The sequence below is a fragment of the Schistocerca americana genome, chromosome 2 (genome assembly GCF_021461395.2).
Source record: "Schistocerca americana isolate TAMUIC-IGC-003095 chromosome 2, iqSchAmer2.1, whole genome shotgun sequence".
In the NCBI taxonomy this organism is placed as follows: Eukaryota; Metazoa; Arthropoda; class Insecta; order Orthoptera; family Acrididae; genus Schistocerca; species Schistocerca americana.
In genome coordinates this window covers 851,317,266-851,330,374 of record NC_060120.1, presented here as the reverse complement: position 1 = coordinate 851,330,374, position 13,109 = coordinate 851,317,266, and the positions used below count along the sequence as shown (strand labels likewise).

The 13,109-nt window shown below is 37.8% G+C and overlaps 1 protein-coding gene across 1 annotated transcript in view; it reads left to right on the top strand.

Moving 5' to 3' along the window:
• Positions 1 to 13,109, top strand: part of LOC124595646 (ATP-dependent RNA helicase DDX54) — a 132,896-nt gene that overhangs the window by 34,123 nt on the left and 85,664 nt on the right. The window contains exon 3 of the mRNA XM_047134480.1: positions 12,160 to 12,327. Coding sequence (XP_046990436.1) covers positions 12,160 to 12,327 — 168 coding nt within the window. The remainder of the gene's footprint in view (positions 1 to 12,159; positions 12,328 to 13,109) is intronic.

The following is a 13,109-nucleotide window of genomic DNA, read 5'->3' as shown; positions in this document are numbered from 1 at the left end:
TGAGTGTACACTTCACCAGTTAGCAATCCTTTGTTATATTTACACCAACTGTCTTCTTCTTTGGGACACAAGCTGTTGGGGATTTTCATCGGTTGAAGAAGTATGAAAAAAAAGAGCCCAAACAGCCTTCTTCATTTCGTCGACACTTTGTGTATTTTGCCTAATAGCCATTCCATAATAGTTCTGTATTTTGTCAATTACACTGTCAGTTAACCTTCCCTTCCCATCCAACCCTTTACCATCACTGAGTTTTTGTTTTTTGTACGGAGCTTTCAATCGCCGAAGTCTTGTTCCCATTCGCTTCTGTACGTGTCCAATACACTCAAATTTCTGCACTACAACATCATCACCATAGGGCTTCAGTCCTTGAACATGTTTGAAACTTTTAGAATCACCGTCACCAAGGTAATTAACACATCGCACTTTATCACACGCCTCAGAACGCTGGAATATACTGGCAACACCAGCCACTTCCATTCCTCCACTACTGCCACTATAGTTAGCTTTGCAATTATTTTCATGTGTACCTTTATATTTTTGTGGACATCTACAATACTTTGATATTACTGCTACATCTAAAACTTTCCCTGTATACATACTGGTGGCAGATACTACACCATGAAGAGATGTGTGTCCCCGTTTATGTCAGGTACCATCGAACGCTGCAGTCAAATCTCTGTTACCATTATTTTCCATTACTGCCTCTTCCACAGCGTTCTTCATAGATTCTATACAGACATCTTCTACTTTAGACCCTATTAATTTATTATAGGTTGTAAACTTGGTTGGGGGATTTGGAAGATTCATGATGCCACAGAAAATTGCACCTGCAGTAGCACCCTTACCAACTGAACGCAAGGAATAAACAAATCTAATGTTGTGTTCGTAGATTTTGCTACCATTTTCTTCAGTTGCAGTTACTGCAACACTGTTCCAAAAGGTGGTCATGTATGAACACTTATCACATTTCAGTTGTATTTCACTAGCAAGTCTTACGTGTTTTATTATGGAGAGTTCCAGACCAACTTCACTACAATGAATACATCTTACACAGTTTGAAAAAATTCCTTTGAGAACCGACATATCAAATATTTCATTCACATCCTATTCGCCCATAAAACATTCATAGTTTTCACTCATTGAACCAAGCTTCTTCTGTGAAGTATTTTCTTTCCCACTTTGACTGCTATGGGCAGGTGTACTCGAGAGGTTAGGTTCACTCACTTGGTTATCGTCTTTATTGTTTACAGTAATAACACATACCTTTGGCTTTCCAACATTTCTCCTTTTCTTAAAAGCCTTCAGAGGATTTCTAATAACTTTACTTTTACTCATTATTATACTTCAACAAAACAGAGACTCAAGAAACAGAATTAATTACGAATATTTTCGAGATAACGACAGAGTAAATAAACATGAAACAATCGACAATCACACCAGCGATATATATTGAACCATCACAGGTTAGCCACAACACATACTTTATCTCACATCACTAAAATGTACCTGATGAACACGGACGTTAATAATAACACCATTTGACAGCAGTTTAACAGCGCCACAGTGGGTCACGCCCATGTAGAACACATTTTAAAAAAAATTTAAAAATAGTTGTAGTCTTCGGAATTGAATAAATTATATATCTATTAAAAGGTAATAGTCTGCAGATTCAGAAAACACAAAAAAGTAAAAATTGAACTTTTCATGATTTTGAGCCTTTCCGGAGCCCCTTAAGGTACTGAGCTTGCATTCAGCAGGACAACTGGTCAACTCCCTGTCCGATCATTTGTATTTAAGTTTTTCTTGGCACCTCCAGATTCTTTAAGGATGTGAGATTGTTAATGTTCCCAACTATTTAAAAATCCATATATGAGATGCAAACACCAAATATTTCCTTATTGCTGGCTTCCTTGCAGTGAACAGTTTCTTCCTTAGGAAGGAGTTGCACTGGGGTATGGTGCCATAAGACATTACTACCTGAAAACAGGAAAAATAAGTCAGATTTTTGACATTCTAATTGTATGATTTTTTGCTAAATTTTGTTACAAGGGTATGAGTATGTTAGATATATTTATTGCGTACACACCACTGTTGATTTCCAGCATAGCTTACCATTGTTTTGATTGTCTCATCTCATCTACATCATACTCCACAAGCCACCTGATGCTGTGTGGTGGAGGGTACTTTCCGTACCACTGTCTGATCCCTCCAATCCTGTTCCACTCACGAATAGTGCATGGGAAGACTGATTGTCAGTAAGCCTCTGTATTGGCTCTAATTTCTCGAATTTTCTCCTCATGGTCAATACGCAAGATATATGTGGGGGGGGGGGGGTGTAATGTTGTCTGACTCCTCCTGAAAAGTGTTCTGTTAGAATCAATTGTTGGTGAGAATTACTTTATTTACCTGACTGTATGATGATTCCCTTTTTCTAAGTGGCTCCTCGAGAAATTTTTAACATATTCTGACTAATCAAAATTACAAACTGTATATCAATAAAAAAGTGTCTGCCTAGAAAAGTTAATGTTACACCTATTCAAAATTTATGCCATTTATTGGTTGTTAACATTTTGATAATACTTAATTGTTATCTTCAGTTCCTTTTTCAGCCTACTGTCTTAAGTCAGTCTTTTATGCTATCACTATTTTTCTCACTACCACTACCACCACTGGTACCATCATCTTCATTTGTAAGCCTGCTGCCATTTCTTCCATCTTGACACTCCTTCCTTATCATCTTTTGAGCCTTCTATAGTATTCGATATGTAGCACTTTTCGAAACTTTTTGTAATTGAGTTCACTGTATATTCTGCCTCAGTCAGTAAGGATCTACTGGCTAAGCATATATATTGATGAGTTCTTTAACTTGAAGAAGCCACTTACTGTAAAGCTGTTGCAGGTGAGGTTTAAAAGATCTGTTCACAACAGCATCCATTACTGAAAGTTCTGAGGTAATGCTGCCAGGAATTATTATCAAGCCTTTGTTTCTCTTTGCTAACTTCCTGGTTGAGGGTCCCCTGAAAAACACCAGCACAAATAATTTCCTTGTATTCTGTTCCAAACAACCTTCAACCAGTGTAGCATCAGGTTATTTGTCATCCACCCCTTTTCTTGGCATCTAAAGATAAGACCTGCAGGCAGTTTTTCTTTCTCTATTATTTTCCTATAAAGAATCACACGTGGGAGAGATCCCAACTGTAGGCACACCCAGCATTACCTTTATTCTGGTGTTCTCATTGCCAGAACTACTTATAAGAACACTTTAAAATGCTCTTCATATCGACAGTAACATTTAACGACATTCAAAGTAAGCAGGCTTCTGATTGGTGTCGCCCATGTGGCCTAGCAAATAGTTGAGCTGTTTCCTTAGATTGATTATATAACACTGATAAAAAACTAGTTTTTCGTCAAATATCATGTTAAGTCTCTGAGATATGTTGTTCTGTTTATCTCCATTGCTTGCATTCAGATGATTTCTTGAGTAATCAGGAAGCCATTATAGTGTTTTCTCTAGATCATACAGAATAATCTGCTGTTCCAGTTCATGAAATCTTCCTTGCTTTGGTCCACTGAAAGTTTGACATGTAGAACTGGCTTTCTTTAATTTATTCTTTATCTGATGCCACCTACAAACATTTGCTTCTGTGGTGATGCAAAATTTCCTTCCTGCCGCACAGTTATTCGTGGCCTCTGCTTCATGAATAACTGTTAACTTCTATTCACATTGTCTGTGCAAACCAGATATGAACCACAAAATTGGAGATCCTAGTTTCTCAACAGAAGTCAGGGCTGTATTTATATCTATTATCGATTGCTACAATTTACAGTTCTTACAGCACTGGCAATATGAGCAAACTGAATGACAGTGTTTTGGTGTCCTCTTGGCTCCCAGCGGCTGAATTGACGGAACTTTTACCCCTTCAGATTAACACTGTAGCCACCGCTGCAAGTCAACAGGCCTGTAGAACAGTAGCAGCTTTAACACCATTGTTGAAGCCCATGTTTCATTTGTTGTGTCACATTTCAAGTGTTCTTTGTGGACATAATTTTGTCTCTTATAGAAACGTATTCTATTGTTGAGTATTTGTTCAATTTTAAAGTAAAGTCAGTTCAGTTTTGACTACAAACGTATCAAGGGTGGTCCGTCGGGTAGACCGTTCGCCTGGTGCAAGTCTTTCGATTTGACGCCACTTCGGTGTCAGATGAGATTATCTCAAAAACTATACATCAGTTAAAAATAGTGGGTAAGACAAGTTCGTAAGCTCAAAGGGGGACATCAAATGATACTACACGTGACCTCCAGCCCACGCCCCCTTGGGTGGGGTAGGGGGCAACTTTTAAATCTTAAATGGAAACACCCATTTTTTATTGCGATTCAGATTTGTCTGGAACATGTTTTCAAACCATTGACAGATGGCTCTGAAATTGAGGAAAAAGTAAAATTGGGAAAGAACCCTGATTTATTTAGAATTATCTGAGACAGACTCATCAAATCGATAAAAAATGTGCACCAATTCTTTCGTTACACCAAATTAAGCTATTTTTGAACAAAATGTACTGTATCCTACTTTTAGCGTTACCCAGGAACGACATGGACATAGTAGAATGATGTTCCCATGGGGTGCTTCATTAGTGTGAGTCCCCTTGCCTCTCACAATTTGGGGTGCTTAATTAAGGAAATTAGCCACGAAGAAATTGTTCAAAATTATCCCCATTTGCTTCAATGCATAAAGTCAATTGTCTGCAAAAGTTGTCCACAGTTTTGAGCAGCACATCCCATGGTATGGCTGCACACGCTCTTTGAATGGATTGCCCCATATAGTTTCTGGTTGTGGGCTGTCTTTCATAAACAGTATTTTTTAAATAACCACGCAAGAAAAAATCCGGAGATGTTAGTAGGTCTGATGAATGTGGAGGCCACTGAATTGGTTCACTGCGTCGTATCCATCGACCAGGGTACCGTAATTTTAAAACGTTCCACACATTTTTAGCATAATGGGGAGCTGCTCCATCCTGTTGGAACCACATTCGTTGCCTAGTTTCTAAATCAACATCTTCCATTAGCTCTAACAAATCATCGTGGAGAAGTTGTAAATAAGATCCCCCCAGTAAAATTTTGGTCAAAAAACACAGTCCTATCAAGTAACTGTTTAAAATTCCACACAATTTGTGTTGATTGTCAATGGATCTATGCCCGTGTGGATTGACAGGGGACTAATAATGATGATCATGACGATTTAATTCGCCATTGTTTTTAATGTGGCTTCATCAGTGAACATAACATATCTAAAAAAATTATTGTCATCTCTTATCATTTCCAAGGCCCATTCGCAGAAATGCACGTGTATTTGCATATCTTTCGGCATTAATGCCTGTGTCAGTGTGATATGATACACATGATATTTATGTGCCTTCAGAATCCCCAAAACAGTTGATTTCGGTATTCTAGTTTGTCTCTGAATCGCATGACTACTAATTTCGGGATCCAGTTAAACGCAGGCAAGAACAGTAAGGGTACGAGCGTCACTTTCATTGTAATCGCGATGATGAGGTGGACGTTGCATGTATCCATTTCGAGCTCGTTGAGTGCAATTTTAAATAATGTTTTCTCTTGGATGTCCTTTGTTTGGGAAACGATCCGCATACAACTGCCCAGCTGCAGCGTAATTGTGGCATTTACCTAAAATTAACATCATATCAACAGTCTCTGTAGGAGGATAGTGAGCCATGTTTCGCTAAAGAATAATTTACTTTAGTCAGTTGATGTTTACAGTGCGCAATCTGAAAGTGAAGTGATGTCTGATCGCATTGCACCAACTTTTATACTGAGCCATAGTTCACAGTTTGGCCACGGTAGCACCACAGTCCAGTGATTAATGCAATTGTGAAGAGTTTACTAATGATATTTTAATATTACTCCACCTCTGTCCATCGAAAGCTTGTACAAATATAGCTTAGTTTGGCGTAATGAAAGAATTGGTGCACATTTTGTATTAATTTGATGTGTCCTTTTCTGACCATTCTAAATAAATCGGAGTTCTTCCCCAATTTTAATTTTTCTCGATTTCAGCGCCATCTGTCAATGGTTTCAAAAAATGTTTCAGACAATACTTGATTACTTTTTTATGGAGAATCTGAATCTTCAATAAAAAATGGGGGCTACCATTTAAGATTTAAAAGTTGCCCCCCACCCCACCCAAGGGGGCGTGGGCTTGGGGTCACGTGTAGTATCATTTGATGTCCCCCTTTGAGCTTACGAACTTGTCTTACCCACTATTTTTACCCAATGTATAGTTTTCGAGATAATCTCATCCGAAACTTCCAATGGACCATCCTGTATAATCATGCTAGATGTTCATAAAATGTCAAGATGCATAGTGAACATTCCCATGATTGACACCACCCTCCTCCCCACGTTTGTCCTTTGTCGTGCTAGTGCTCAGCCAAGCTGGTGTCATGTTCCCCCTCCAACCCTTCTGAATTCTTCAAATTAAATTTGAGCATTACTTCAATTGCCAGTTTACTCAGTGTAAAAACATAGATCTCAGCAGCAATAGTTTAACCTGCAAATGCAAGATGACCCTGTATGTTTTGAATGATGAATTTCAGATAAAACCACATCTTATAGTTGGTTAAATATGATACTTAAGTTCAGTTCGCGAAATATACAACTTCTTCTAAAGTCATTCATTGAGTCATTCATTCATTGTGTACTGTAGGTCCCCACATGAAAAGGAAGCTTCAGGGATTTGGAACATATCAAGATATACATAAAAAATGTGAAGCTGCATTCAGGAACTGTGTTGATAATTAACTATCATCAGATTTCTGTAAACAATGTTTGAGTATCCACGATAAATTTAACAATATAAAATTAAGAGAAATGCCAAAACTTAGAAAGATCTACTGTATCCTCAGGTGCTGCTGTTTATTGTCATATTACCATTTATAATTTTTCTTTACATCAGATGAGAATTTGTTGAAGCCTTTTGCACCAGAATAAAGAACCCCATTTCTTTACATCGGATGATAATTTGTTGAAGCCCTTTGCACCAGAATAAAGAACCCCATTGTCTCAAGGCTGTACGTGGAAATTATTTTTCTGTCTTGTTCTTCTAAATCACCGTTCACCAGAAACTAGCTTCTGTTGTTACCAGCAAATACCATTAAGGAGCTAACATACTGAGAAATGAGTACATAATAAGTACAAAGTTTCTGAAAAGGCCTCTACAAGTCGTTTCATTATATTTTGGCTGAATAGTTGTATTACTCCAGAAGATAATTTCATAAAATGGACAGTGAAAGGCTCCAAAATAAGATAGCACCATGGCTATCTTCAATTTACTGCAGTGCGAGTTATTCTAAGCGCAAAACCTGCCAATCTGCACTGCTTGATTAGATTTTGTTTTATTTGTTGACTTCATTTTTCTTGTTATCCAGCTGGAGCCAAGAAATTGTACACACTGTTTCCATTTGGACCTATTGTATAAAACAGTTGATTTTAGACTAGCACAAAAATGACCGTAAATAAACTTGAATCTGGAAACTTTCTTTGTATAGACATTAATATCAAATTGTTTTGCCTTGAACTAGGGTCAGATTAGACGCAAAATTTCAGTTTTCAAGTATAGTTCAGTTGTAGTTGTCAGGTTACAACCAAGTAACGCAATAAAATAACAGACTTAGTTTAGAGCAAGTACACACTGAAAAGAAGTAACTAATGAAGAAGTTGTTGTTAATACTCCCACACTTCTGGAGATTGAAACAGTGTTTTTGATCTATAAATTTAGGTGAAGCAGAACATTGGTGATGTCAGTAATGAATGCAGATAGCAGTTGCTCTCACAAGAATTCTTGGGAGGCAGTTCATAAGTAATGTAAAAAGAGTTTAGAAAGGCATTTCGTAGACACTTAGCAGATTAGTAGAGAGAGAAATTCGAACTACCATATTTACTCGGATCTAAGCCGCACCTGAAAAATGAGACTCGAAATCAAGGAAAAAAAAATTTCCCGAATCTAAGCCGCACCTGAAATTTGAGACTCGAAATTCAAGGGGAGAGAAAAGTTTTAGGTCGCACCTCCAAATCGAAACAAAGTTCGTCTAGTTGTAATATGAGACACATTTTAGGTCGAATGAATGACGATACAGCTGCAGTAGTTTGGTTCGAGTCGTAAGCTTAGCAGTTAGGGTTTACCAGGTAGCCATTGCTACGCATCACGCGCTCCGTCCATATTTATACGGATATCCTTCCTTTTTCACGTGCTTCGTCTGGTTTGGATTGATTGCTTATTTTTCTTTGATCTGATAAGTGCCGTTCTCTTTATTATAGGTGTTTACGTCACTCCAAGCTGAAAATGCATTACTGCACTGTGTCATGCATTGTTTGTCGCATTCTGATAGTGCATGTTCACGGCCTGTCGCCGCTCGCGGCGTGGCTTGCTTTTGTGCGCGCTGCCGCCGCTTGCAAATAAAAAATAGAGAGGAGTCGTCTCATTAGCAAAACATTTGTTGTTACTTACACTACTACTTTCTTTGATAATGATCAACAAAAACCAAATAACAGACTGCGTATGATAGATGATGTTCTGAACGAAATTTTAGCGAAAATTTTTCTCTGTTCCAAAATCTTTGCAGGCGCCTCTTTAGTTCATTACATTCTGCACAGAAAAGAGACATCTTAGATTTAAAAATCTAGTCAGTTGCCGTGCTTCATTTCTGACTGTATCACTATCAGGCATAAGAATAATACGAATATAAACATGACATGATATGTATATTCTTCCCCGTTTGCTGTTGTCTCGCTCTAGTTTCGTAGTTTATTAGGCAGACAGGATTTGAATGAGATAGTAGCAAACACGAAACAATACATGGCAAAATGTTTATATTCGTATTAATCTTATGGCGAAGAGAATACTACATGTGATTCACAATTCATAAAAGCTCCTATTAGGAACCATCTCTTCTCACAGGTAGGAAAAAATTCAGAAAGTAGAGTTGGCCATATTGACAAACATCCAAACAGTCTTGCCAGTCGGATTTTCGTAGTACATTGAAATGCTGCTACTTTCGAAGATCAACAATACAGAATTTGTATTTACTTTGTTGGATAATGTACCAAAATGCGGTGGTCGAAACTCTGGGCGGAGGAAAAAGGCTCGTCTTCCACTTTTTTTTTTAATTTATTTACTGACGGAGAGATTTTGGTGCCAGTATGTATCTTTGTGCCTACAAAGCATGCCTGTGTGGCGCTACATATATTCGACGGCAGAAGTTAGTTGTGGCGGCACCCACCAACATTTTTCAGAACTCCCGCTTGCTTTGCACTCGATTCTAAGCCGCAGGCGGTTTTTTGGATTATAAAAACCGGAAAAAAAGTGCGGACTAGATTCGAGTAAATACGGTATTTGCAGTGAACAGTTAAGTGCATGGAGATAGACACCAGTCAGTAGTGATTGAACATCTCTTACATAAAATGCTAACACAGTTCATATTACATTTTTAACTACTGAACAAAGGCTTAAACTGCTATGGCAACTGGACACGTATTGATGAGCAAAAATAGTAAGCAGATACAAGTCAATTAGTCAATTTATAGGCCTATTGTTAAATGAAATTGTGTGTTAGTGACTAAATGTAAACTTGCTGGTCTGTAATTTAAAAGGTCTGGGGTTCAGTCCCATTCAGTTTTAGTTTTTTAATTTTTTGCACTTACCTCTACTTTTGTCTCTACCATTGTTTGTTAATGTGCAAACTGCCAAGTTGCACCATGGATCAGAGCGCACATTAAACTGTAGGGCTCTGCACATTAGGATGGTGCGTCTGTTTAGATGTCTCAGGACGGTAAGGCTATATTACCCTTAAAATGGCAATGCCCTGTATAACAATGTGCTAAGAAGACAGTGCAAATATATACTTCTGCCACCCTCTGTGTCATCCGTTGTGTTGAACGATGTCTTAAAACATGCAAACTGTTGTTACTTTTGTCAATATAGAAAGCATCCCAAATCCATCGCCAGTGATCTGTAAATATTCATCATGCTCAGACAACTTCTGAAACCCTGAAGTGGTGCCACATTTGTCTACAGCTTGTGTTCTCCATCAATCGGTTGTGCCACATTTCAGCCTACAGCTAGTGGCCATGAATTATCAGTTGCCGAATGATGTTTTCCTTACGATTTTGGTTATAAATATAATTATGACAGCACTAGGTTTCGAAACCATATTGCCTGGAAATGGCACTTGCTTTTTTCCTAGTGTTCCAGGCCACTGTAGTGGGCAGCATTTGTGTTCAAGAGCATTAAGCACTGTGAATTACACTGTGCCATGCAATATTTTCTTGCAGTGGAGAAGTTTGTTGAAGACCTTCGAGAAATTCCTTCTCCTTGTTTTTCTTCATTTTTACAATGCAAAATTTTAGTAATAAGTACTGCATATCTATGACTTAGAATTACATCTGAGTTCAAAGCATGATAATCATTTTGGCAGCTGATTCAGTGATGTTGCCTAGTGTGTGTTGTGTTAATTAACTCTGAACCTCATAAATTTGATCCAAGTTAGTGTTGTGAATTTGTGACGTGGGTGCATTTTCTGAAATAAGATAAAGATTGATCTCCAGTCAACAACATTTAATCAATCGACCCATAGTGTATGACCTTTTAAATCTATTTAAATATAACAACAAAAATAATCAATATAATGTAACTGGATAGAAAAAAATCAGCTCTGCACTGAATGATAAGGAAAGAGTAAGTAAGTCTCCACTGACGTACGGTTCTGCGTGACTTATCTGAAATAAACCCCTTTTCCTAAACCTCTCCAGTCCTTTTCCTTCACCCTGCTACCTTCCCCTTCAGCCCTTCTGCTGGAAGGAGCCACTGGGTCCAAAAGCTTGCATGAATGTAACGTCCTTTTACGTGCACGTTCTGCCGCTTGGTAAGTAGATTTTTTTCTAAGTCTATTTAAAGTTATTAACAAGTTGATTTTGTTCTTTAAGACAGCATAATATGAGTCTTTGAGATTAAGACTCACATCGTATGCTGTGAAGCATTTACAAATCTGTTCATTATCGTTTTGCACTATTACCAGTTTCGCTGAGTTTGTGGCTGTGATTAGTATACTTGTCAGCAGCCAACATTACAGTTTTTGAACAGTCCTCCAACTTTTCTGGGAGGTTATTTATGTAGATTTACTATAGGAGTGCACCCAGTCCAAATCCTGTGGGATTCTATACTCTGCCTTCCCCCATTCTGTCACAATTTTTGTCTAGTAATTCAGTTTGTCAGTGTGGGCCTCTCTCCTATTTTATGAAGGGAACACTCCATCCATTCCAGAGGGACACCATCCGTACGCTGGCTTTGTAGTTTCCCTTGTAAAAATTAATATTTTACACAAGTAAAGGCCTTCTTGATGTTCAAAATATGTTAACAGAAAAATCAGAAATTGTGACACAGAAGAAACTATCAAATGTTTGTGACAACCAAGATTATAAATGTAATTCTTGTTCATTTCACTTGCATCAATATAAGCTGTGCTATTAGGCTCTAACCTGACCAAAAGCTTGCACTTTGTAATATATCCAGGAAAAACATCAAATATTTGTGTCAACAGTGAAGGAGAGAATGATTTCAATTTCAGTACTAGAAATTCATTTCGTCTTTCCTTGCTTCTCATTGGTTATGTGAAACTATCATCTCACTGGCTGTGTGGAACTGACGTGTTACCAATGTATGAGCAGTAGAGAAACATTGCTGTGGCTAGCACTGACCCTGATCTAGACTTCAGTCGAGGTTTCTCTTCCTAGCACTTGGATGCTTTAATCTTACATTTCATCAAATTTTATTTATTTCATTGAGAGAACTCAAATGAATGGAGAACTTATATAGGAATAACTTTAGTAGCAATTGTATAGGGGAGCTTATAAAATGTTGCACTAATAGAAATGGTAAAGGGAGAATTTTTTTCTTGTTGGGATTTGATGCTGTCATCAGTAAGCAGTCAGGGTTGGATGTTGTGTTAAACATGATGTTTATTGTATCAGTGCCTTTGTATGTTTTGCTCAGATATGACTAGCTCCTTTATGCCCTATGGTATACGAACTTTGTAGCTGTGTAGAATATAAATTTTATGACTATGTTGCACTTACAAATCTTCCACTTACAGACAATACCATTGGTTCTAGAAGGTAGAGATGTCGTTGCAATGGCTAGAACAGGTAGCGGTAAAACAGCTTGTTTCCTTATACCATTGTTTGAGAAACTCAAAATGAGAACTGCAAAGACTGGGACGAGAGCTTTAATTCTTTCTCCAACACGAGAACTGGCTCTGCAGGTATGTATATGTTTCTTATGTAACTTGTTATCTTAGTCTCTATAAGTCATTTTAATAAACTTTCAAACATTGCATCTATATTCATACTTTGCAAACCACTGGGAAGTGCATCAGGGGCTACCAGTTATTAGGGCTCATCGCTTACAGGTGGTACTTGAAACTTCGTATGCACGCTTTCATGGGATATTTTGCTTTTATCGCAAAGTGTCTACCAGTTAAGTTTTTTCCCCGTGACCCAGAGCACAAGCACACCTGTTGATGTTGGTGCTGCCCTTCTTTTTATACAAGTAATAACTCCTATTAGTCCTATTTGGTATGAATCCCACCCACTTGCGCAATATTCTAGGATGAGTCACATGAGTGTTCTGTAAGCAATCTCCATGTTTGTCTATTTAATCCTATAATTGGCACAGTAATCTTGCATCTGCAAAGAGGATAATAGTTCCATTTATCACTTCTCCCTGTGGCAGATGATATCGCTAACGACAGATAAATATGATTCTTTTAGCGAAAGCATAAAGTTATTCCATGTTGTGAGGGCCATGTAGTTGGAAATAGATTGGAACTCAGTGTGGAGCTACAGCTGGAATGTTTGGATGGTGGCAATTCTTCCATGGCAGGTGGAGGGGACTGATGAAGCTGGCTAGTGTAAATATAACAATTTTTTACATTTTTAAGTTGTTATGTGTAGTACACACTTCTTACATTTAACACTGAACCCTTAAACTTATTTGTTTTATGGATGTTAGGCTTTTTGTATTGACTGTGCATTATTCAGTTTC